At 40.5% G+C, this 21,668-nt stretch overlaps 3 protein-coding genes and 3 non-coding genes across 9 annotated transcripts in view; all 6 read left to right on the forward strand.

Moving 5' to 3' along the window:
* The first annotated feature begins 1,357 nt into the window (after positions 1-1,357).
* On the forward strand, positions 1,358-3,227 carry atp5if1b (ATP synthase inhibitory factor subunit 1b). Its single transcript, XM_029688745.2, has 3 exons — positions 1,358-1,472; positions 2,662-2,774; positions 2,941-3,227. The coding sequence occupies exons 1-3, from the start codon at positions 1,404-1,406 to the stop codon at positions 3,080-3,082; spliced, it is 324 nt and encodes a 107-aa protein (XP_029544605.1). The 5' UTR covers positions 1,358-1,403; the 3' UTR covers positions 3,083-3,227.
* A 1,069-nt stretch (positions 3,228-4,296) lies between these two features.
* Positions 4,297-7,926, forward strand: rpl13a (ribosomal protein L13a). Its single transcript, XM_029688610.2, has 7 exons — positions 4,297-4,341; positions 5,690-5,762; positions 6,014-6,079; positions 6,388-6,489; positions 6,996-7,081; positions 7,242-7,301; positions 7,673-7,926. Exons 1-7 carry the CDS (start codon positions 4,321-4,323, stop codon positions 7,880-7,882), a joined length of 618 nt encoding a protein of 205 aa, XP_029544470.2. The 5' UTR covers positions 4,297-4,320; the 3' UTR covers positions 7,883-7,926.
* LOC115146790 (small nucleolar RNA Z195/SNORD33/SNORD32 family) lies at positions 6,207-6,288 on the forward strand. The gene has a single exon (XR_003866215.1). It is a non-coding gene; the product is annotated as a small nucleolar RNA Z195/SNORD33/SNORD32 family (small nucleolar RNA).
* LOC115146795 (small nucleolar RNA SNORD50) lies at positions 6,668-6,739 on the forward strand. Its single transcript, XR_003866220.1, has one exon. It is a non-coding gene; the product is annotated as a small nucleolar RNA SNORD50 (small nucleolar RNA).
* LOC115146801 (small nucleolar RNA Z195/SNORD33/SNORD32 family) lies at positions 7,468-7,549 on the forward strand. Its single transcript, XR_003866226.1, has one exon. It is a non-coding gene; the product is annotated as a small nucleolar RNA Z195/SNORD33/SNORD32 family (small nucleolar RNA).
* A 468-nt stretch (positions 7,927-8,394) lies between the features above and the next one.
* LOC115146421 (heterogeneous nuclear ribonucleoprotein R) overlaps positions 8,395-21,668 on the forward strand; it is a 33,316-nt gene continuing 20,042 nt past the window's right edge. For 3 of the 4 annotated variants that reach the window (XR_003866147.2, XR_010459796.1, XM_029688475.2), the window contains exons 1-12: positions 8,395-8,551; positions 11,619-11,776; positions 13,072-13,190; positions 13,290-13,397; positions 13,513-13,626; positions 14,218-14,397; positions 14,598-14,733; positions 15,335-15,540; positions 15,733-15,882; positions 15,993-16,114; positions 16,242-16,783; positions 18,063-18,140. Coding sequence is in view for 2 of the 4 variants with exons in the window: in XM_029688475.2 (XP_029544335.1) it covers positions 11,623-11,776; positions 13,072-13,190; positions 13,290-13,397; positions 13,513-13,626; positions 14,218-14,397; positions 14,598-14,733; positions 15,335-15,540; positions 15,733-15,882; positions 15,993-16,114; positions 16,242-16,783; positions 18,063-18,091 (1,860 nt within the window). In the remaining 2 variants the exon portion in view is untranslated. Of the gene's footprint in view, positions 8,552-11,618; positions 11,777-13,071; positions 13,191-13,289; positions 13,398-13,512; positions 13,627-14,217; positions 14,398-14,597; positions 14,734-15,334; positions 15,541-15,732; positions 15,883-15,992; positions 16,115-16,241; positions 17,639-18,062; positions 18,141-21,668 lie in introns of those variants that run through there. The other variant, XM_029688474.2, reaches the window with a different exon arrangement.

Consider the following 21,668-nt stretch of genomic DNA (forward strand, 5'->3'; position numbering starts at 1 on the left):
TCATTAGTCATTTAGGTCAACATTGGATCATTCAGAGATCCTCACTGAACTTCTGGAGAGAGTTTGCTGCACTGAAAGTAAAGGGGCTGAATAATTTTGCACGCCCAATTTTTCAGTTTTTGATTTGTTAATTTTTTAAAAAATATCCAATAAATGTCGTTCCACTTCATGATTGTGTGCCACTTGTTGTTGATTCTTCACAAAAAAAATTCAGTTTTATATCTTTATGTTTGAAGCCTGAAATGTGGCAAAAGGTCGCAAAGTTCAAGGGGGCCGAATACTTTCGCAAGGCACTGTAATTCTTTAAGAATCAATGGGTACATCATTAATATACTTAAGGCCCAAAATTGCTGTAGCACCTGCTGATTGCCCTTTTAACTGACCACTTCTTACAGCATAAAACAAACATTTTGTTTTCACACTGCCTCTAAAGTGTGATACTTGGAATGTTGGCCATGGAAAATGTCAAGTTACCCAAACGATTTACTACTGGGTAAAGAGTCATGCATGGCTTTCCTGCTTGCTTTCTGATGACTGAATTTGTATAATAGTAGGCTATAAATACAATCCCTTAATTTCGAAATAGAAAGTGTCATTTTGAAATGTCAAATAGTTGTGGTGTAGGCCTACTGTATGTTTGACAACATGCATATGTTGTCATCAAAGCCATAATTTAGCAGAAGTGCTCACAGTAGACGAATACAATCAACAAAAGGCCACTCCAGACGCCACTACGTAGTGCGCAGTCCATCGATATCAAACGGTCTAGCTATAGCGGTGTCATCAGAAAGGCAAAGCGAAGGAGTTTACTCCGCCCTGAAAGTAAATATTTTTTTATGGAGATCAGTGAGTGTTGAATTTGGTCAACAAAACATGTAATTGCTCATTTTCTAAGTGAAGCTTATTTTATCGAATATAAGTTGTGTATTGGTTAGGTTGTTATGAATGCACGTGTAAGTGGCATTTCGGCAACTTTGATAAAAAACGACTTTATAAAATGGTCCCAACTGATCTTGCGTCATTCAGACGTCCTTCCATTTTGAGGACAAGTATTTCCCTTGTAAAAGCGGTCACTCCTCTATCTTGTCAATATGATAAAACATCTTTGGTATACTGTCCGTAATGAGACCGTACCATTACGCATAGGGGTAAACGTTTTTTCAAATATAATTGTTGTTTGAGACCGATCACCATTTATTAAAACGTTCTTACTGATAAAACCCCACTTTTCACAGATGATCATCTATTTCGCTGTATCTTATTGATCCTTCATAGAAAAATAATAAAGACTCAGTTCATACTCATCCACAAACACCCCCATTGTATTAAATGGTTAGGCCCTAATTTGGTTTATTTTGGTAGACAAGGGCAAACGGTCTAGTTTTAGTTGTTTTGGGGACGAAATGGCAAGGTTTTTGAGAGCTGATGTTAGGAGTCTCCTCACCACACAGCTAAGGATGGCATCTGACCAGGTAAAAACGCACCACATATGATTAGACCACCACGTTTAGCTGCTACTACAGTCCAAAGTTAAAATGAAACGAGTGGTATTAAATTGTCAAGTGATTTCGCGATGGCCTTGGGCAATTTGTAATGCTCTTGTTACTATGTCAGTCAGTATGTTACAATGTTACAATGTTTAGCTGGTATTTGGAACGTTCTGATACAAATTGTAACAAACGACTACTGACGCCGTTCTATGAAGATGACATGGCTTTGTAAGCAGCTCAATCATACACTTTGGTCTAATGTGTGTGTGGAATTTGGTTGAATGCTTCCATCTATGAATGGTTATTGAAGCCAGTCTCTGACGCTACAGTTGTTGCCCACAATGGTCAGAGTTTTTTTGTAAAGGCAGTGTTTAGATTTTCTGGTCAATTCTGTTGGTCTTTTCAGTCAACATTAAAGCGGGGAAGTTTTTCATTGGAACATGAACATTTAGGCTATGTAGCCTCAACTCATTCATACACTAACACTTTGCAATGCATTGACATAGATTACAGTGTTCCACGTGCAAAAAGCTCCCCACTTCAATATGTGCTTTAGCTAGTTCAGCTGCATGTCACGTGAGGATAATAACCCATAGAGATGTATAAAGGACTGAACTTGGAAATAACAGTTTTAGCATGGACATTGCCATTGAAGGCTTCCACCATTTTAAAGTAGTAAACTGGGCTGGGATTTATATGGTTTGTGAGCAGAGAGTCAATGATCAGAGCATTGTCTTCTTCAAATGGGGTGCTATGAAATGATCTCCACTATGATACCAGCATCTAGTGGCCACAACATATGAATGACAAGATTTGGTTCAGGACTCCAGCACTGCAGGTGGTGGTTAATCACTAATATTAGCTTTGCACTTTTTTTCAAACAGGAAAATAATTGAATACTTTAAAATGGAGATTGCCCATGCTGTCAGATGCCATAATGGCACATATGCTAAGATTATACCTCTTTCTATCTCTGTGAGAACCCTTTACTTCTATATACTGTATGCTGATAACCTTTACCATTTTAAAATGAAAGCTTTATGCAATGTGGTCATGTTTTTTTCTCTAACAAAAGTTGTGCATAACACAACAATCTCGTTCCTTAGTAGGACTATGTATAGCTTGTTGTTTTTATATGTTCACCTGTTGATTAATCTTCTCCATGTACCAGCTGGGTGAGTTAGGCAAAGGTGCAGGGAAAGGAGGTGGCGGCGGAGGATCTGTCAGAGAGGCAGGAGGAGCCCTCGGAAAGAAACAGGCAGCAGAGGAGGAAATGTACTTCCGGTTAGTTGTGACTTACAGTATACTGTACGACCAATAGGTGGTAGACCTATTTGTTTGCCTAAATTGACACTGTATATTTATTTATTGAGGCTTTGTGGCAGTCTGCCTGGCCTGTATTCATACTGTGTCCTCACTGTACCTAACACTTTCCAATCTCCCTCTACAGGCGTAAAGAGCAAGAACAGTTGGCTGCACTAAAGCAGCATCACCAAGAGGAGATTGACCACCACAAGAAGGAGATATCGAGGCTGCAGAGTGAGATTGACCGTCACAAGGGAAAAATTAGGAAACTGAAGCATGATGACTGAGACTCACTCCATTAGAATAAAGGCCTGCGATTCTCTATTGCCAAATCCTAGTCATCACCTGCACTGTCTCTGGGCAGCTCTGTGTATATGTGATTGATTGTTCTGTATATGCTTGAGGTTATTAAACATTTATTTGAAATGGTTATTGTTTTGTCATGGTTATTGCTTTCAATTATTGTTTGTGGTAAAATTAAGATTTGAGATGTGGGGTGCCATTATGGAGGATGACTGTTTGCCACATTACAGAAGGATTATTACAGCTAGTGTAGTTGTACTGTCTAAATGGATTCCGGCAATATGAATGGCAAAGAGAAGACCAAATTTGGTGCCATGTCTTTTGAAACTTATCCCATGAATTGGTGTCTGTACACAACTCTCTGTTTTGCCAGTGCCATAACATCCTCCATTGAAGAAACAATCATGCAATATTGCTAATTGAAGGTGATACCAGCTATTACCATCAGGCTGCAGATACAGATCCCATGTACACCAATCCACCAGAGCACAGAACCCCCCCTTATCCACATGTTGTAATATTGTTTGATTTTCATTGCTGTGCTGTTGCTATGGAATAAATTTCCTGAAAGAGACACAATAGTCATGTTAATCGATGAAACCATGAAGCTGACACTTATGAAAACAGTCGTGAAAGAGATGCTTGTTGTGGAGTATTATACATTTGAGACGTGTCTATTTCTGATATTTACATGCATCTAACTCATTGACTGTATGGATTTATTTAACTAGGCAAGTCGGTTAAAAAAAAATCTAACAATGGCGGACTACCGAAAAGCCTCCTGGGATGATGGCGGCTGAGATTAAAAATAAATAAAATAAAAATATGGGACAAAATGCATGACAAGAGACAACACTACATAAAGAGAGACCTAAGACATAGCATGGCAGCAACACAGCATGGGAGCAACATGACAAAATGGTAGCAGCACAAAACAGGGTACAAAAAGGTAGAGACAATGCATCAATCAAAGCAGCCACAACAAGTCAGTAAGAGTGTCCAATGGACCCAGATAAAGAGGGACCATTTAATGTCTAGGTAGAGCAATGATTTATGTAATCCTCACGCTGTCCAGAGGGTGGCAATTAGCACATTGTGCACTGCGTATAAATCCCGTAAAGAAGAATGAACATCTTCGTCATTTCCTCTAAAACTTTAGCTCCGCCTAGAAACCCCTGTCTTTTACAGCGGGACAACCCGTCTGTCTTTCTTTTCGCACATCATGGCGGACCGGTTCAATAAGGTGTGTAAGCGCGGAAGAACCAACATATCTACATTTGTAAATAATACGTCCATATAGATTAATTTGACTCCTGTTAAATATATCACTGTGTATTGTAAATGAAGACTAGTGGAGGTCATTTCGTAGCATTTTTCGTATTATTTGACACAACCAGGATGTCATGTGTTGGCTAACGCAACTTCGCTAAATGAATGCGACGCGGCTATCTAGTTAACTCTGACTAGGCTGGATAGTTAGCTACAAAAACCCTTCAGAATAAATCCTTGGTTCGTTGGCATTTTTGTTGAAGTGTTGAGGTCAAATGGGTCTAGTTTTTTAAGATTTCTTAACAATGAATTTACTATTAACGTTAGCTATAGAACATTAGTTGGGTAAGCTACAGGCCACGTTTGCTCAAGTTAATGTTTAGACCCAGTTCAAATTAAATCCACCCAAAACCACTCATTCCTATAATTTAAAGGGTCACTTAACACTGTGAGAACCATCATTTTTGTGTGAACAAATGTTTCATTTTGTCGTGATACGGTTGGTAGCAACATGTGGATATCTGTAGCAGCTCAAATCGACTACTAACCCCACAATGCAATGCTCTCTATGGGCTTGCTAGCAAACGTAGCAACACACTATAATACCCAAGTCATTATCAGCGTGTTGTGGCGTAAAATAGCTCAAACTGTACTGTCAATTTAGGATTCTACAATTTCACGATTTTCAGCATGAAGATCGATGTGCCTCAGAGTGGAGTCTGGCATTCGCAACGGCGCCATTCAATGCGACTGAAAATGCAAACAAATTGGAGAATAAAAAAAAAAAACCTATTGAATTAGACGTTTCGAGGTAGGAATGCAACAAAAATATGAATAATGGCTCATTCGAGAGAACAACCTCCTGCATTATGACATCGGCCAATATTGAAATCTGACATGTATGATGGACTTTTTAGATCTAAAAGTTGTTTTCCTATTAACAGTTTAGTGAGTGGCTTCATCTCAAAGCTACGTCATACGAGCCTAATTTCTCCCTGCTTGAATGGCAGTAACTCCGATTCACGTGAACATTAAATTTGTCAAGGGAACGCTGCACAAAGATGCACAAAAATAATACCCATTTTGAATGTTATATCTTCACTTGAAGGATGTTTTTGCCAGCCAGATTTGGTCATATTGGCCCTAAACCTTAGCTATAATGTATTTATCCAAGTTAATTTGTTTTGCTTGTCAGTTTAACGACCATGAGAATACTGTACATGCACTACTATCTGAGACGTAGGCAACTTTGTTGAATCATTTGAACCACGGGTGGGGGGGCAACTATTCTCAATTGCTTGATTTGCTTCTTACCTTTCCAGGTTCTGCTGCTTGATGGCAGAGGCCATCTACTTGGTCGTCTCGCTGCCATTGTGGCGAAGCAAGTTCTGCTTGGTGAGTCATGTCACAATAAATTAATACCCATCTTGTGACTGATCAATATTCAATCCAAGAATTTCATGTCGCCTGATGTGTAATTGCACCTTGATTTGGTCCATGTTATGTTTGACTAGCTTGCTACGACGGTCAGTGATGCTTTTTAACCTACATTGCTCGAGTAACTACATTATCATCCGAAACAGTGGATATTATACAATGGGCCTGTACTTATTTCAATATGTAAGTCATGATTTCTCCCGTTTCAGGCCACAAGGTGGTAGTTGTGAGATGTGAGGGTATCAACATCTCTGGAAACTTCTACCGTAACAAATGTAAGTTATTGGCACTTTGTATATATTCAGGTTAACCCATTTGATGAAATTGTAATGTGTTGTGTGATTCTGATGTCCTACATTTGATTCATAGTAACTATTTTGAGCTAAATCTTAAGATTTGCTTGTTGTCAGTGATGTTTACCACAGTAAATATTCGAGTTTAACGACCATGAGAATACTTTACATGCACTACCATCTGAGACATAAAGCAATATGGTATGACCAGAGTTGTGAAATTGTGGCTGTTGTGAAACGGTTTAGACACGGGTATAGCTTGAATGTGTTGCGCCCATCTTTATGAATAGTGAAGTACCTGGCTTTCCTGCGTAAGAGGATGAACACCAACCCCTCACGTGGACCATATCACTTCAGAGCGCCCAGCAGAATCTTCTGGAGGACCGTAAGGGGTAAGCTCAGTCCCTTCTTTTAAACTGGGATTTTTTTCAGCTGCATGTCTTACTAGTCCTGGGGCTTGCTTGGACCTCACCTTTCTGGACATTGATTTAAATGATCCCTATGGGGTGAGTCAGTGGCATGAAGTATGCACATTCTGAACTCCACCTTGCACAACATATGGTTCCTACTTGACTGTGATGAACACTTATCCCGAAGCTGATCATTTTGATGAGACAAACTTTCGGATCTGACTGCTGAGTTCAGTCAGGGCCACAATGTTGTGCTGGTGTCTGTTAACAGTTACAGGGAAGTTTCTGCACATTTGTAAATATGAAATGGGTATAAATCCCAATCTAAAAATGGCATGGAACCTATGTGTGTGACACAAGTGTGTGTGTGTGTATATATCCCCCCCCCCCTTGGCTTCCCTTGTGCTAGAGTATTGCCTATCCTAGGTGGGTTGACCTAATTGCCTAGTAACATCCTAACTTCATTGATCCCCCTTGGAACCCAACAGGCATGCTGCCTCACAAAACCAAGAGGGGACAGGCTGCACTGGAGAGGCTGAAGGTGTTCGATGGTATCCCACCTCCTTATGACAAGGTGAGTGTCTCAATCATCCAGCATAACTCTGATCTTGTGCTGTCAATGATGCTACCTTTAATACTTCGAGTATTGACTTTGAGAATATGAGAAGTGAATGTCTTTCACTGTTAATGGACTTGCTGTTGCTTTTGGAGCTGACATTTATTTTGTTCCACAGAGGAAGCGCATGGTCGTACCTGCTGCCCTGAAAATTGTCCGTCTGAAGCCCACTCGCAAGGTAAGCCTAAAATCAGTTTAGCAAATAACACCACTGAATTGATTAACTGTTCATTGACTAGTAGGTAGTTGTCCAAAGTTGCAGGCAGCACTGTAGTTGAGCTAATGTTTAGCCACATTCTTGCTAGCCAGACATTGGCCAAAATGTATTCAGCCAGTCTATTCTTATTGTCAGTGATGTTTACGTCAGTAAATATTCGAGTTTAACGACCATGAGAATACTTTACATGCACTACCATCTGAGACAACAGCCAAAGAATAATTAGAACCCTAAGTAGTGGAAACTATTCTTATGACCTTTTTATATGGGTTGTTGGGCTAATGATTGATTTGTGACATTGTTTCTACTTTGTGTGAACCTGCCTTCCCCAGTTTGCTCTCCTCGGGCGTCTGGCCCACGAGGTTGGCTGGAAGTACCAGGCCATCACAGCCACCTTGGAGGAGAAGAGGAAGGAGAAGGCCAAGATCCGGTACACCAAGAAAAAGACAGTGACCAAGCTGTCAAAGCTGGCAGAGAAGAACGTGGAGAGCAAGATTTCAAAGTACACTGCTGTCCTGAAACAATATGGGGTCCTTGTCTGAGCTAGTTTGTGGTGGCCAATAAAGATAAATAAATGTTTATAGAATGTTTGACTCACTTGATTCATTTTTTTGTTGTTTGAGTTGCATGAAGTTGAAGGGAATGTAAGTAGAGTGCAAGCACTGCTATGCTTTATCTTGGCCAGGTTGCAGTTGTAGATGAGAACTTGTTCTCAACTAGCCTACCTGGTTAAATAAAGGTGGATAAAAAGAGTAATGAATCTTGATGCTGCTCTACTGCTAAGAGATGAACAGCATTACTTCTAATCAAAGTTAGAACACAATGAAAGCACGCCTCGACAAAATGCTAATTATATTTACAATTGAAGCAACATCCAGGTTGTATATTGTCAAAACTGACAAATTTTTCGTGTAATAAGTGCTTATTAACCAGTGCTAAATGCGTTAATAATGTAACATATTTCTATGGCGTTAATCCTGTTCAACGCCTTGTGAAATGCTGTCGGAAACCCCGTGGATCAGATGCGTGCGCGCGGCTGGCAGGGTCGGGTTGACCGCGAGAAAGGGGCGTGAACGAGCGCCAGAGCGGTCATTCTCCGATGTGCAAACCCAAATAAACAAGAATCACAATTTCTCGGGACAGTTTTGTTCACATTTGGCATTCCGTGACAATTTTAACTTTTTTTATAAAATACTGGGATTTGTGGAGCGGTAAGTGCTTCCAGGTTTTGTTATTCATGATCGGGAAGGATTAGCAAAATGGGCTGTTGAAATTGCGATACTGTAGCAACTAGCTAGAGCGATTAGGCCCCAGTGTTGGACACTAGTTAATCATGGGGGGGAAACACCTGAAATCAAATGGAATGTAATCGATGCCTTTTGATTTTCATTTGTAATTGCATATGTACTGGTATTAATGTAAGCGAATGGCCAATTATGCTCAGTCGAGGGGGGCGGGTCTGCTTAGCTTTGTGTACTACAGACGAGCCCACGTCCCAGACATACCAGCCAGACATGCATCGTGCAACCCAGCTAGTAGTAACGTTAGCCAGATGTACCTCCCACATGCAAAATATATTTCAACCGACTAGCTTAGCTACTTGTCGCACTTTACAGTTAAAAGTAACGTTATTGTAATATCGTGCTTGAATTTCATAGATTGAAGTGCATCTCGGTTAGCAATCTAGCACGTGAATGGTGTATTACCTCATACTTGTAATATAGCGCGCGAAAAAGTATTCAGGTGGCTGTCTGGTCGACACTGGCACTCATTTTTGTGTGTGGTTTCACAGTATGCAACCGTTATTGACAAATCAATACAAAGGTACATGGTGAACACGTGTGTGTGTGTATATAAAGAGTATACAATGGACAGTTGGGCTAGGGGGTAAAATAACACATTACACTGGCACTTAACTCCTGCTTGGTTGGCTACAATGATGTGTAAAGTCTGTATTGCGGATGCAATGTAATAGCCAATGAGAGGCTTTGACGCCACCGGTTGCCATATTGGTACTCAGCAGCAGTCATCCATCCACAGGAATGAATTGAGTTCCACAGTAGTTCAGATGTTACAAGGACAGAATTACATGTATTTAAGTATTTGTTGTTCTGGGTACAGTAACATTAGTACTCCTTAAAAAAAATTCTATAATCTCTTAAGGATACATTTTTGCCTAAAATTACATACCCAAATCTAACTGCCTGTAACTCAGGCCCTGAAGCAAGGATATGCATATTCTTGTAACCATTTGAAAGGAAACACTTTGAAGTTTGTGGAAATGTGAAAGGAATGTAGGAGAATATAACACAATAGATCTAGTAAAAGATAATGCAAAGAAGAAAAAAAAACTTGTATTTATTTTTTGGTATCATCTTTGAAATGCAAGAGAAAAGCCATGTGTTATTCCAGCACAGCTACAATTTAGATTTTGGCCACTAGATGGTAGCAATGTATGTGCAAAGTTTTAGACTGATCCAATAAATCATTGCATTTCTGTTCAAACTTTTGTATCAAGACTGCCCAAATGTGCCTAATTTGTTTATTAATAACTTTCATGTTCAAAACTGTGCACTCGCCTCAAACAATAGCATGGTATTCTTTCACTTTAATAGCTACTGTAAATTGGATAGTGCAATTAGAATAACAATAATTTAAGCTTTCTGCCAATATCAGATATGTCTATGTCCTGGGAAATGTTCTTGTTATTACAACCTCATGCTAATCACATTAGCCTACATTAGCTCAACTGTTCCCTGGACTGGACACCGATCACAAAGAAGTTTTAAAGACACCCCCCGGAACTTTGGCAACTACTAAGTATTTTTTAAACCACCCGCTTTGGTCTGGATGTGTCAATGTGTAGTTCATGCGTGCATAATCTATGAGCAGAATTACTGTTTTACCTCAATAGCGGAGTTGCATAAAGATGGTGTTTCCCATGTACTTACCACAAATTCCTCGTTTTGCTAAATTAGCAGTATTGTACATAGCTCTCTCCATTGTGCTTTTTTTGTATGGTCATTAGAGTATACATGATCTCAATTTTAGCTTCAAGACACCAGCAATTTGGAAAAACTAAAATGTAGATTGTGCTGATTTATTGGCACGTTGAACCATATCGTGCGCAGTAGTTTAAAAACTCAGTAGATAGTGCTAAGACAATGAGCTTGTTCGACTGACTGATCTACAAAGAACCTCGAACCATAAATAACTACTCATTATTATTTGTAGGTCAGTCAATCACAATTTGCCCATGATACATTACAGTTTTGGTCTTCTCGAACAAGGCCAATGACGTCATATCTGAATTTTGCCATCTTTATGCATGTTCCCCATTAGCCACAAAATCTCTGCACCATTTCCCTACATTTCCCCCCACGTGTGCCAGCCCCCTAGCAATTCGAGTTCTAGCCAATGAGCTTCAGCCCCTCGCCATTTGAGTGACATCTAGCAAGATGCACATACATCGGAGTGAGTGAGAGAGCAATGACATGTGCACATATTGCGATGCACATATGTGATGTAGTACACAACTTTGGGGACCACTTTTGGCTCGTGAGTGCTACTTTCAGAACTACTGACTAAAAGTAACCTACTTGAAATATATATTTTTTATTTTTACTTCTTTGTTTAGTTCACATAATATAATTTAAAAAATATGCATTAAGGTGTCTAATAGAATATACTTTGCAAAAACGACTGTAGACATTAATAAACACATCTTTATATCTTCCAAAATCTATTATTTAAAAAAACTAACATTTTACAATGGAGGAGTATGAATGGCTGCTTGGTGGCTTCAGTACTGTGCCCCCTGTCAGACATCAGTAGTTGGCTCTATAACAATGCTCTGTAGATAGATAGCCAGCTAGCTAGCTAACTTACCAGGCTGAACTTTCCGTATTTCTATTATTCACATATAAAAATGTATCCACTGAATTTCTGTCGACGTAGGCTTGATAATTCTTCCCCTGCTGTGGAGGTTTATTGGACTCTTGCATGACAATGACATTAGCTAGCCAACGGTGGGTCAGGTGGCAATGGCAAATAAATAGGCCTATTGCATCACAGTTGCATTTTACCCAATACCTAACATGTTCATATCCATAATTGGGCAGTAAATAGTATTCTACTCATTGTAGAGTAGCTGGTATTGTATTATCATGTCTTACATATTGTTTGTGAATGCGCAGCATAGTTGATGTATAGGCCTGCTTCTTCATGTGGTGTCTAGTCTCCTGGTATCTCTTTTGATTCACATCATTTGACCCAAAGGAGAATGGCAGCTGAAGTGAATGGCAGTTCTGCTCCAGTTAAGGAGGAAGACGAACCAATGGACATAACAGTAACACACACAGAGAACTACCAGACACTCATAGACGCAGGCCTTCCACAGAAAGTGGCGGAGAGCCTGGATAAGATATTTCAGACTGGTAAGTGCAAAGGGCGGGGGTTGTTCTCACTACTTCTTAATTGCATTGCATGATATTTCTTAAGACATCATAATGTATATTTCTGCAAGCTCAAGAAGACTATCAACCAAAGGATTCCACCTTGGTCAGCGGTATGATGTAAATCACGTTGAGTGAAGGAGTCAGTGAGCGTTGAGCTCATAGCAGTGTAATGGTGACTTACAGAGAGAGCCCTCCCCCCCGGGCGTCATCATCATGTTTCAGTGACTCTCACCAGGAATGTATGACTTAGTTGTGACCCTATAAATAGAACGGAGTGGCTGCCGATCCGACTTTTCCTGAACCGTTCTTCCCGACAACTAAAGGTCAGAGAGGGCCTGCGCATGTACAGGATGCTCTATGTAGATTTTTTTTATGTTGCCGCTGCCCCTTCCTCTCCGCGTGGATGATTGGACATCTTTGCCTGGTGTAGTCTACAGACTTGGACATGTTGTACAATAGACATGATTGACTTATTGTACAACAAAACATTTTGTCTGTTGTAACAGTAGGCTATTGCAAACATAAGCACAACACAAAAAAGCAGTCTAAGTAACGATTTCATGTTCTTTTTTCAGGAGGCTGTACATGCGACAATTTAGACAGCATCTCAACCAGGAGCAAGACACAGACACGCAGTCTATATAGCGATGTAATGTTATTTTTTTCACCATCACTGCAAACATTTGCAAAGCAGGGGGCAGACAAGCAGTCAAAGTAGCAGTGTTATTTTTTTTTAGCTTCTCAGGCTACATTATGGAAGCATAACTATAAAGATGACATTATCAGAAATGTACACGTGTGACTAAAACGCAGATTGTTTTGCCCCAATGCGTTGTGTAAACTGCGCCCCTGCTTGTGCTACGGCATTATCCTTAGTTTCAACAGACAGAGAAGGTTGTAGCCTACACCCTAAATTAGCCTACTTTTTAAGTTTAAAAAAATGTTCATTCTAATAGCCGCATGTTCAGAAATATGAGGCAGAGACGTAGCCTACATGATCATGTAGATAAAATTGGTTGAGGGTTCATAAGAGGGTGGGTAAAGAGAGAAATGTGAAGGGGGAGGTTGAGCAGCAGCTATGTTATAAAAAAAAATGTGTCCGTAAATTAATACATGCGAAAGAACGTAAATTGGATCTTCAGCTCTCGGGTCAAAAGAAACAAGGGGGCATGGTGATTACCTACGGATCCGCAGACTCCGCCTAAATATAATTCTCTCTCTCTCTCTGTCTCACTCTGTCTGTGTGGTTGTGTGTGTGTGTGTGTGCATCCCAGGACTGGTGGCTTACGCTGACCTGGACGAGAGAGCCATCGACGCCCTGAGGGAGTTCAATGAGGAGGGAGCCCTGTCAGTGTTACAGCAGTTCAGGGAGAGTGACCTGTCACATGTGCAGGTGAGTGGTCCTGTCCACACTGTCGCTCAAGAGTAGTCATACAAAGACACAACAAGGTATACAAGTGATTTACACTAAACGCTATTGGTCCTCTCTCAGAACAAAAGTGCATTTCTCTGTGGTGTGATGAAGACATACCGACAGCGAGAAAAGCAAGGAAGTAAAGTTCAAGAATCCACAAAGGGTCCTGATGAGACTAAGATAAAGGTGAACAAATTGTTTCTTCTTTTCTCATTAAGTTCCATAAGCTTATGTTTTAACAATGATGGACATGTGGACTAAAGGTCTCTGTGTGAATGTATCTGTGGTTGATACTGTTTAGGCTCTTCTGGAAAGAACAGGTTACACTTTGGACGTCACCACAGGACAGAGGAAGTATGGGGGGCCTCCACCTGACGAGGTGTACTCAGGGGCCCAGCCTGGAATCGGAACAGAGGCAAGAAGCACAACCTATTTTCTATTGTCTGTCAGTCTTCTCATGCAGGCTATTTATTGGCTGTTAAGGAGGTGTCCTCTCAATTTTGGGCTGTAGAAAAAAACATTCGCAACCTTATGGAAACGAATGCAATTTTATTATGGTTCAACATTTTTAAGGTGCAATAAGTCAGATTTTCGTCCACAAATATATGCAAATTAAAATCTGTTATATGTAAATAATTAATGGTTAGTTAATGCCACAATGCAGTTAGAAACTTGCTAGCAAACATTGGTGTTATTGGAACTAAATAAATACCTCACTTTGAACCACACCATTTTTAGTATAGGTAGACAAAGGAAGGAAAGTCAACTTTAAAACGTGATGTAGTTTTATTGGGATTTGCAGCTGTTGTTGGTAAGTAATGAATCTACCGGCTTCTGAAACATCTTACTCAGCCTTTAAAGTTATGATATGATCTAATATGCCTTTTCACAAATCGACCTCTTAAGTTCCTAGAGTGCTCCATCTTGTTCAAGTCAAAAATGCATTGAATACAATCAAAGCTACACAGTATGCTTGTAATTTGCCAATTTGATCTTATCAATGCAGGTATTTGTTGGCAAGATCCCCAGAGACTTGTATGAGGATGAGCTGGTGCCTCTGTTTGAGAAAGCCGGGCCCATTTGGGACCTGCGTCTAATGATGGATCCCCTCCTTTCGGGTCAGAACAGAGGATATGCCTTCATCACCTTCTGCAATAAAGATGCTGCCCTAGAGGCCGTCAAGCTTGTAAGATTTCCCCTTTTAATCGCCACAAGTAAAGAGCATGACTTGGTCATTTATGGTGTTTGCTTCGCTAGCCATGAACGTTGTAGACAGGTTGGTCACTGTGTCTCATCATGCCAGAGTTATCTGGGAAGTGTAACTGCATGACTTATCTGTGTGGGGGTCAATTTTGAGAACACTTTTTGTTTATATTTTTGTTCTAGTGTGATAATTATGAAATCCGGTCGGGCAAATACCTGGGTGTCTGCATCTCTGTCGCAAACAATCGGCTGTTTGTTGGGTCAATTCCAAAGAACAAGACAAGAGAAAGCATATTGGAAGATTTCAGCAAAGTCACAGGTTAGAGAAAATCAGTACCATTGTTATATCATATTTTTTGGTGCCCTCAATTTAAATAAGGTTTTATATTTGAAACATCGTCTGACAAGTACAAGGAAATTGGAGATTCTTACATACTTTCATAGAGATTTTCAACAAGTTATTAAGTTATCTGATTCATGCTTGAATACCTGGCTACAGGGTAGCCTAGTGGTTAGAGCGTTGGACTAGTAACCGAAAGGTTGCAATTTCGAATCCCCGAGCTGACAAGGTACAAATCTGTCGTTCTGCCCCTGAACAGGCAGTTAACCCACTGTTCCTAGGCCGTCATTGAAAATAAGAATTTGTTCTTAACTGACTTGCCTAGTAAAATAAAGGTAAAATAAAAATAAATACCCCACCTAGATATAAAGATCTGCCATTTTTTCCCTATCTTCATACCTTATATTAGTTGGTGCAGCCCTGTGTGTTCTGACATTCATCCCAAATGATTTCATGAATCTATTCTTACCGGTGACCTCATGTCCTTGTCGATCATATTACACTCATATTATATAATCAGTGTAATGGAGGCTTTTCCTGTGATTCTTTTTGACCATGCACATATGTGTGCCTCCACCAGAGGGCCTCGTGGAGGTGATACTCTACCACCAGCCAGATGATAAAAAGAAGAACCGTGGCTTCTGCTTCTTAGAATACGAGGACCACAAAACTGCGGCCCAGGCCCGTCGCCGCCTCATGAGTGGCAAGGTGAAGGTGTGGGGGAACCCTGTTACTGTTGAGTGGGCAGATCCAGTAGACGAACCGGACCCAGAGATTATGGCAAAGGTAAGGTCCTGAAGACCCCCCCCCCCCCGCCGTCAAGCTAGTGTCTGACTATAGCAAAGAATGTTAAATCACAGATACTGGGGAGTAGAGGAAATACCCAGATATCTTTCATGTAGAAACATTACACTGAGAGAACTGGCCGTTCTATGCCAGAGAACAACTTCTAAACTCACTGTGTTGGTCTTCCACCAGGTAAAGGTGCTGTTTGTGAGGAACCTGGCCACACCGGTCACAGAGGAGCTCCTAGAGAAAACGTTCTCCCAGTTTGGGAAGTTGGAGCGGGTCAAGAAGCTGAAAGACTATGCCTTTGTTCACTTTGAGGACAGAGATGCTGCCGTGAAGGTGAGTACTGGCGTCTTCTACACCTCCTTGGAGTATGCATGCTATGTGTTTGCCTTGTGCTTGTAGAGAATCTCTGTGATATTCACTTGGGGAAACCCATCACTGTTTAGGCAATGCAACAAATGAATGGCAAAGAATTGGAAGGCGAGGAGATAGAGATTGTTCTGGCAAAGCCTCCGGACAGGAAGAGGAAAGAGCGGCAGGCCCAGAGACAGCCAACTAGGACCACAGGGTGAGTAGAGGTTGACCGCACCTAGCCACGCCCAGTCCGCTTGGAGTGGCTGGTATGACTGTATAATGATATTTTTTTTCCATTTGTCTTATTTCGTATGTCCCTGTTTGCTTTGTTGTTGTCACAGATATGATGATTACTACTATTATCCTGCTCCACGCATGCCGCCTCCCATGCGAGGCAGGGGCCGAGGTGGGAGAGGTGGCTATGCCTACCCTCCAGACTACTACGGTTACGAGGACTACTACGATGATTACTACGGGGGTGGTTACGACTACCATGACTACCGAGGTGGCTACGACGACCCTTACTACGGGGGATACGATGACGTCTACGTGCCGAGAGGAAGGGGGGGCAGGGTGAGTCGAGGTGCCCCCCCTCCCCCTAGAGGCCGAGGAGCACCACCCCCTCGTGGCAGAGGTGGCTACGTCCAAAGGGGGGCTCCTATGGGTGTACCGAGGGGAAGCCGTGGGAGCCGGGGAGGTCCGCCCCAGCAGAGGGGCCGCGGCATCAGAGGGGCCAGGGGAAACCGCGGGGACAACTTGGGCGGGAAGAGGAAGGCTGACGGTTACAACCAACCGGACTCCAAGCGCCGGCAGACCAACAACCAGAACTGGGGCTCCCAACCCATTGCCCAGCAACCCCTGCAACAAGGTGGCGACTACTCTGGTAACTATGGTTACAATAATGACAACCAGGAGTTTTACCAAGATTCTTATGGGCACCAATGGAAGTAGACAAAACATGAACGGATTGGGCTTTGACAGCATCCTTTGATTGGCTGTGTGTATATATCACCCTTCACATTCAAAAGAAATAGAAACAAAATAAAAAATGAATCAAAATGCATAAATAACATTAGAAATATGGATTTGTTGCACTACAGTACCAATATGGAGCAAAATATGAATGTACATACATAAGCTTGCTTAATAATTTGTGCTAATCCTTTTTTGCTTTGCTTGTGGCTACTTGGGACATTTTTTACCATTATTTTATTATTTTTTTAAATTTAAGATTTTTTTGTTTAGCTTTTTTAAGCTGGCATTTACAGGAAAAATTGGACGATCATAAAAAAAAGAAGAGAAAAATTATTTGAGAAAGCATTTGCAATCATGAGAATCGTTCAGTGACTGGCCAGCAACCCATTCCCAGACCCCTCTCCCCATTGGACATTTTCCCTCCCAGATTTCTGATAGGTAGGCATAGGACTTTGCTTGTACATAAAGGCTTTAAACTGAAAGCTTTATTTTCAGTTTTGTTGCAGAGGTGGGGGAAAAAGGAGAGGAAAATTGCACTTTTTCATGTACCGGAATAGTTACGTAAAAGTTGTATGTTAAGCATTCGTAGAAGTAGACAAACTGTGTTTTTCTAAACGTATTACTACAGCTCTCTCAAATTTGCCCTTTTAGATAATGGGTCTGGCAAAACCTTAATCGCCAAGACAATTTGCTCTTTGATGTGTTTGTATTTATAAAAATGTTCTTGTTACATTTCAATAAAACTCAACCATACTTCATTCAATTATCAGCAATTTCAAATTCAGTTGTGTCAAGTCGTGTCATGATTAGACTAATTTTGACCTCCATGTTTGGCCTTGAATGTGAGTGATCTGAATTTTTTTATGAAAGACACAAAGCAACTGCTTTTATTAAGATCATATAGTTATTTGACTGATGTTTTGCTATTCCAATTTGGGCATCTTTACACCAAATAGTGTAAAGTGACATCAAAACATTTACACCGTACACCTGGCAATTCACGCAAATGTGCTATTTCCTGGCCCCTCCATTTTCCGGGCAATGTAAATAGTACAGCATATTTTTCTGATATTTTTTTTTATCCTTTTGATTTCTTATTTAGCTACTCTCCCATTTTATTACAACTTAACAGTTTTATTTTGTGTTTTGTTTGTTTAAGTTTCTCCTTTTATTCCGAATTACCCCAGGTGAAGACGCGAGAACGGCAGCGGGTTGAGTGAGTGAGGAACACATCTATTCTCTGCTGTGTTCTTCCCCAAAGAAGGGTGAGCCTGGTTTACCTCTTCACCGCTAAACTGGCGCTACTCTCCTCTGCTGAGGGGCCTCAGCCCACTTCACTTGTTTTGCTCAGTAAAATAATGCACCAGTTTTATTACATCAGCTGGTATCTGATGTTAACTCATGTTGAAAATGACTAAATTAGTTTTCTGGTAAACACCTCTAGTAAAATAAATTGTGGTAAGGTGAATGGAAAATACTTAGAGGTTTATGCGTGAACACAGATAATGCAGTGGTGTGTTTACTGAGCAGAACATAGAAAATAGCGCTCTCCTCGTATGAGGACTACAGTCACAAAGCTTCCCCAAACTAGCGCTGCCTTTATTAGGCTACCTTGCCAGAGACCAAAGACATATTGTAGGTACAGGTTATGCAGATTAGGTGTCACCTTTTGTTGAAAGTCAAAAGTTCACTGCTGTCCTTAACAAAAAAAAAAAGGGGGCAGATGAAAAAGGATCAGTCTGTGTGTATATGCTGTATTAGCATATCACTTGATTGTTGAACGTCAAAAGCTCACTGCCATCCTGAATGAGATTCATAAAAGAGGGCAGATGAAAAAGACTATCCTGTGATTATGTGTAAGTGCTGCGTCAGCTATTTTTTTTGTTTGGGTTCACCTGAAAAGAGTGAATTAAAGACAACATTCAACTGTGTTCCTGCACTTGGGACAATCCTGCTTTATAGACCTATCATGGCCTCATGTTCCAAATGCTCATGTCTAAATTTGGCAAAACAAATCTGAAGATAGAGATAAATGTTTTCCTGCTCACCATTTGGAATCTGGAGGACTAATGCAATTGGAATCTTATGTCTACTGAACGTCTCGTTGAAGAACCACACGATTGGCTAGTCTGTTTGTACTGACAGATTGGATACTGTTGCCCCATAATGGATCTTTGGAAGTACATATGGACTTCATGATCACTGTTCATTGTCTCTACTCTGGCACCCTGTCTCGGGCTTATTCAGATATACATCTATTCAAATTTGCCAAACATAATCAGTTTAAGGGCACAGAAATTACAATTTGCCTTGGAGTTGAACCAACAACCCCCCCTAAGTCATCTGTTTATACACTCACATTACTTAACTGATCAGATAGCTGTTTTCTGACAGACTATCGGGCATAGAGTTCCATGCTGATTTAGCTGGACGGAATAAAGCCAGTTACTGTTGTATTATAGACAGAATAGGTTTTTGTTTAGAATAGGACCACTTGTCTAGTGTTTATCACCATGTTGGAGTTTAGTGAATAGTGATATTTGATGTGTTAGTGTTTTCTATACAATGGCGTCTGGCATGAGTTTTTTTCTCCTAATACAGTTGATGGTCGACTTTTATAAGAGAGCCAACTGTGATAATATAATCACATTCTGTTCATTGCTAATATAGACTTGAATGTTCAAAAATGAAATGTATTATATATTACATAATACATTTATTATAATTGACTATCCAGCTTACAGCGCTCCAGGCTGGATACTCACATCCTCTCATTCACAGCTAGCAATGCTAATACATTTCAAAAGTAAAATGAAAAGTATCTGACCGTACCCAACCCCAGAGTAAATCCTGTTGCTGTACCTTTTGCTGTTTGATTCAACTGTGAGGCAATCTATTGGATATGCTTATTTATTTATCTTTTCAATGGAGATCTCAGGCTGCTCTCATATCCTGAGTCATATCCTGGAGTGGGCTTTGAATTTTTACTCAGTGTTATTCCTGACATATCAGCCCTCCACCGTTCCATATCGTATAGTTTTGACCCGTACCCTAATGTGCGTCTGCGCAAGTGTTATCTTATGCTAAAATAAATACATGATGGTCTTTGTACACATATGGCCCCAGGCATTTTTATGTGAAATTTGTATACCTATAGAGTACCAGTCAAAAGTTTGGACACACCCACTCATTCAAGGGTTTTTCATTATTTGTACTTTTTTCTATATTGTAGAATAATAGTGAAGTCATTGACACTATGAAATAACACATATGGAATCATGTAGTAACCAAAAAAGTGTTAAACAAATCAAAATGTATTTTAACAAGTGTGCCTTGTTAAAAGTTAATTTATGGAATTGTTCATTCTTAATGCATTTGAGCCAATTAGTTTTGTTGTGACATGGTATACAAAAGATAGCCCTGTTTAGTAAAATACCAAGTCTATATTATGGCAAGGACAGCTCAAATAAGTAAAGAGAAATGACAGTTCATCATTACTTTAAGACATGAAGGTCAGTCATTGCAGAAAATATCAAGAACCTTGAAAGTTTCTTCAAGTTTTTTCAAAAACCATCAAGTGCTATGATGAAACTGGCTCTCATGAGGACCACCACAGGAAAGGAAGACCCAGATTTACCTCTGCTGCAGAGGATAAGTTCATTAGAGTTACCAGCCTCAGAAATTGCAGCCCAAATAAATGCTTCACAGAGTTCAAGTATCAGACACATCTCAACATCAACTGTTCAGAGGAGACTGTGTGAATCAGGCCTTCATGGTCAGATTGCTGCAAAGAAACCATTAATAAACGACACCAATAAGAACAAGAGACTTGCTTGGAAATAGCCCTTACATTGCTCACCAAGAAACATGAGCAATGGCCATTAGACCGGTGGAAATCTGTCCTTTGGTCTGATGAGTCCAAATTTGAGATTTTTGGTTCCAATGATCTCCGCATGTGTGGTTCCCCCGTGAAGCATAGAGGAGGAGGTGTGGAGGTGCTTTGCTGGTGACACTGTCTGTGATTTATTTAGAATTCAAGGCACACTAACCAGCATGGCTACCACAGCATTCTGCAGCGTTACGGCATCTCATCTGGTTTGGGTTTAGTGGGATCCAACACACCTCCAGACTGTGTAAGGGCTATTTTACCAAGAAGGAGAGAGATGGAGTGCTGCATCAGATGATGTGGCCTCCACAATCACCCGACCTCAACCCAATTGAGATGGTTTGGGATGAGTTGGACCGCAGAGTGAAGGAAAAGCAGCTAGAAAAGCAGCCAACAAGTGCTCAGCATATGTGAGAACTCCTTCAAGACTTGGAAAAGCATTCCTCTTGAAGCTGGTTGAGAAAATGCCAAGACTGTGCAAAGCTGTTGTCAAGGCTACACTTTTTTGCTTACTACAATGATTCCATATGAGTTATTTCATTGTTTTGATGTCTTCACTATTCTACAATGTAGAAAGAAAGACCGTTGAATGAGTAGGTGTGTCCAGACTTTTGACTGGTTCTGTATATTGTTCCACATGTATTTTGCCCTGTTATCTCTTGTATGTAAGATTTTGAGAGTTGTCTTGTTGATGCTGTATATGACTATGAAATGGAAGTCCTATGTAAATTCATCAAACTTTGGCTCACACAAGCACCCTTATCTCTGAATAAGGATCTGAATGTTGCTCATTTCAAATTAATTGATAAACACTGGATAACATCATATACAGAATATATATTTTATGCTCAATTTGCAATGCAATGCAATTTTGCAATTAGAACCAAATGATCTCTCAACCAGAAGC

The sequence above is a fragment of the Oncorhynchus nerka genome, linkage group LG18 (genome assembly GCF_034236695.1).
Source record: "Oncorhynchus nerka isolate Pitt River linkage group LG18, Oner_Uvic_2.0, whole genome shotgun sequence".
Taxonomy (NCBI): Eukaryota; Metazoa; Chordata; class Actinopteri; order Salmoniformes; family Salmonidae; genus Oncorhynchus; species Oncorhynchus nerka.

Bases quoted from the DNA above. Each gene is read 5' to 3' on its own strand.
- atp5if1b (XM_029688745.2), top strand. From the start codon at position 1,404: ATGGCAAGGTTTTTGAGAGCTGATGTTAGGAGTCTCCTCACCACACAG. The intron at 1,473-2,661 runs GTAAAAACGCAC...TCCATGTACCAG, and splicing joins TAAGGATGGCATCTGACCAG to CTGGGTGAGTTAGGCAAAGG. The intron at 2,775-2,940 runs GTTAGTTGTGAC...CTCCCTCTACAG, and splicing joins GAGGAGGAAATGTACTTCCG to GCGTAAAGAGCAAGAACAGT.
- rpl13a (XM_029688610.2), top strand. From the start codon at position 4,321: ATGGCGGACCGGTTCAATAAG. The intron at 7,082-7,241 runs GTGAGTGTCTCA...TTTGTTCCACAG, and splicing joins TCCCACCTCCTTATGACAAG to AGGAAGCGCATGGTCGTACC. The intron at 7,302-7,672 runs GTAAGCCTAAAA...TGCCTTCCCCAG, and splicing joins GTCTGAAGCCCACTCGCAAG to TTTGCTCTCCTCGGGCGTCT.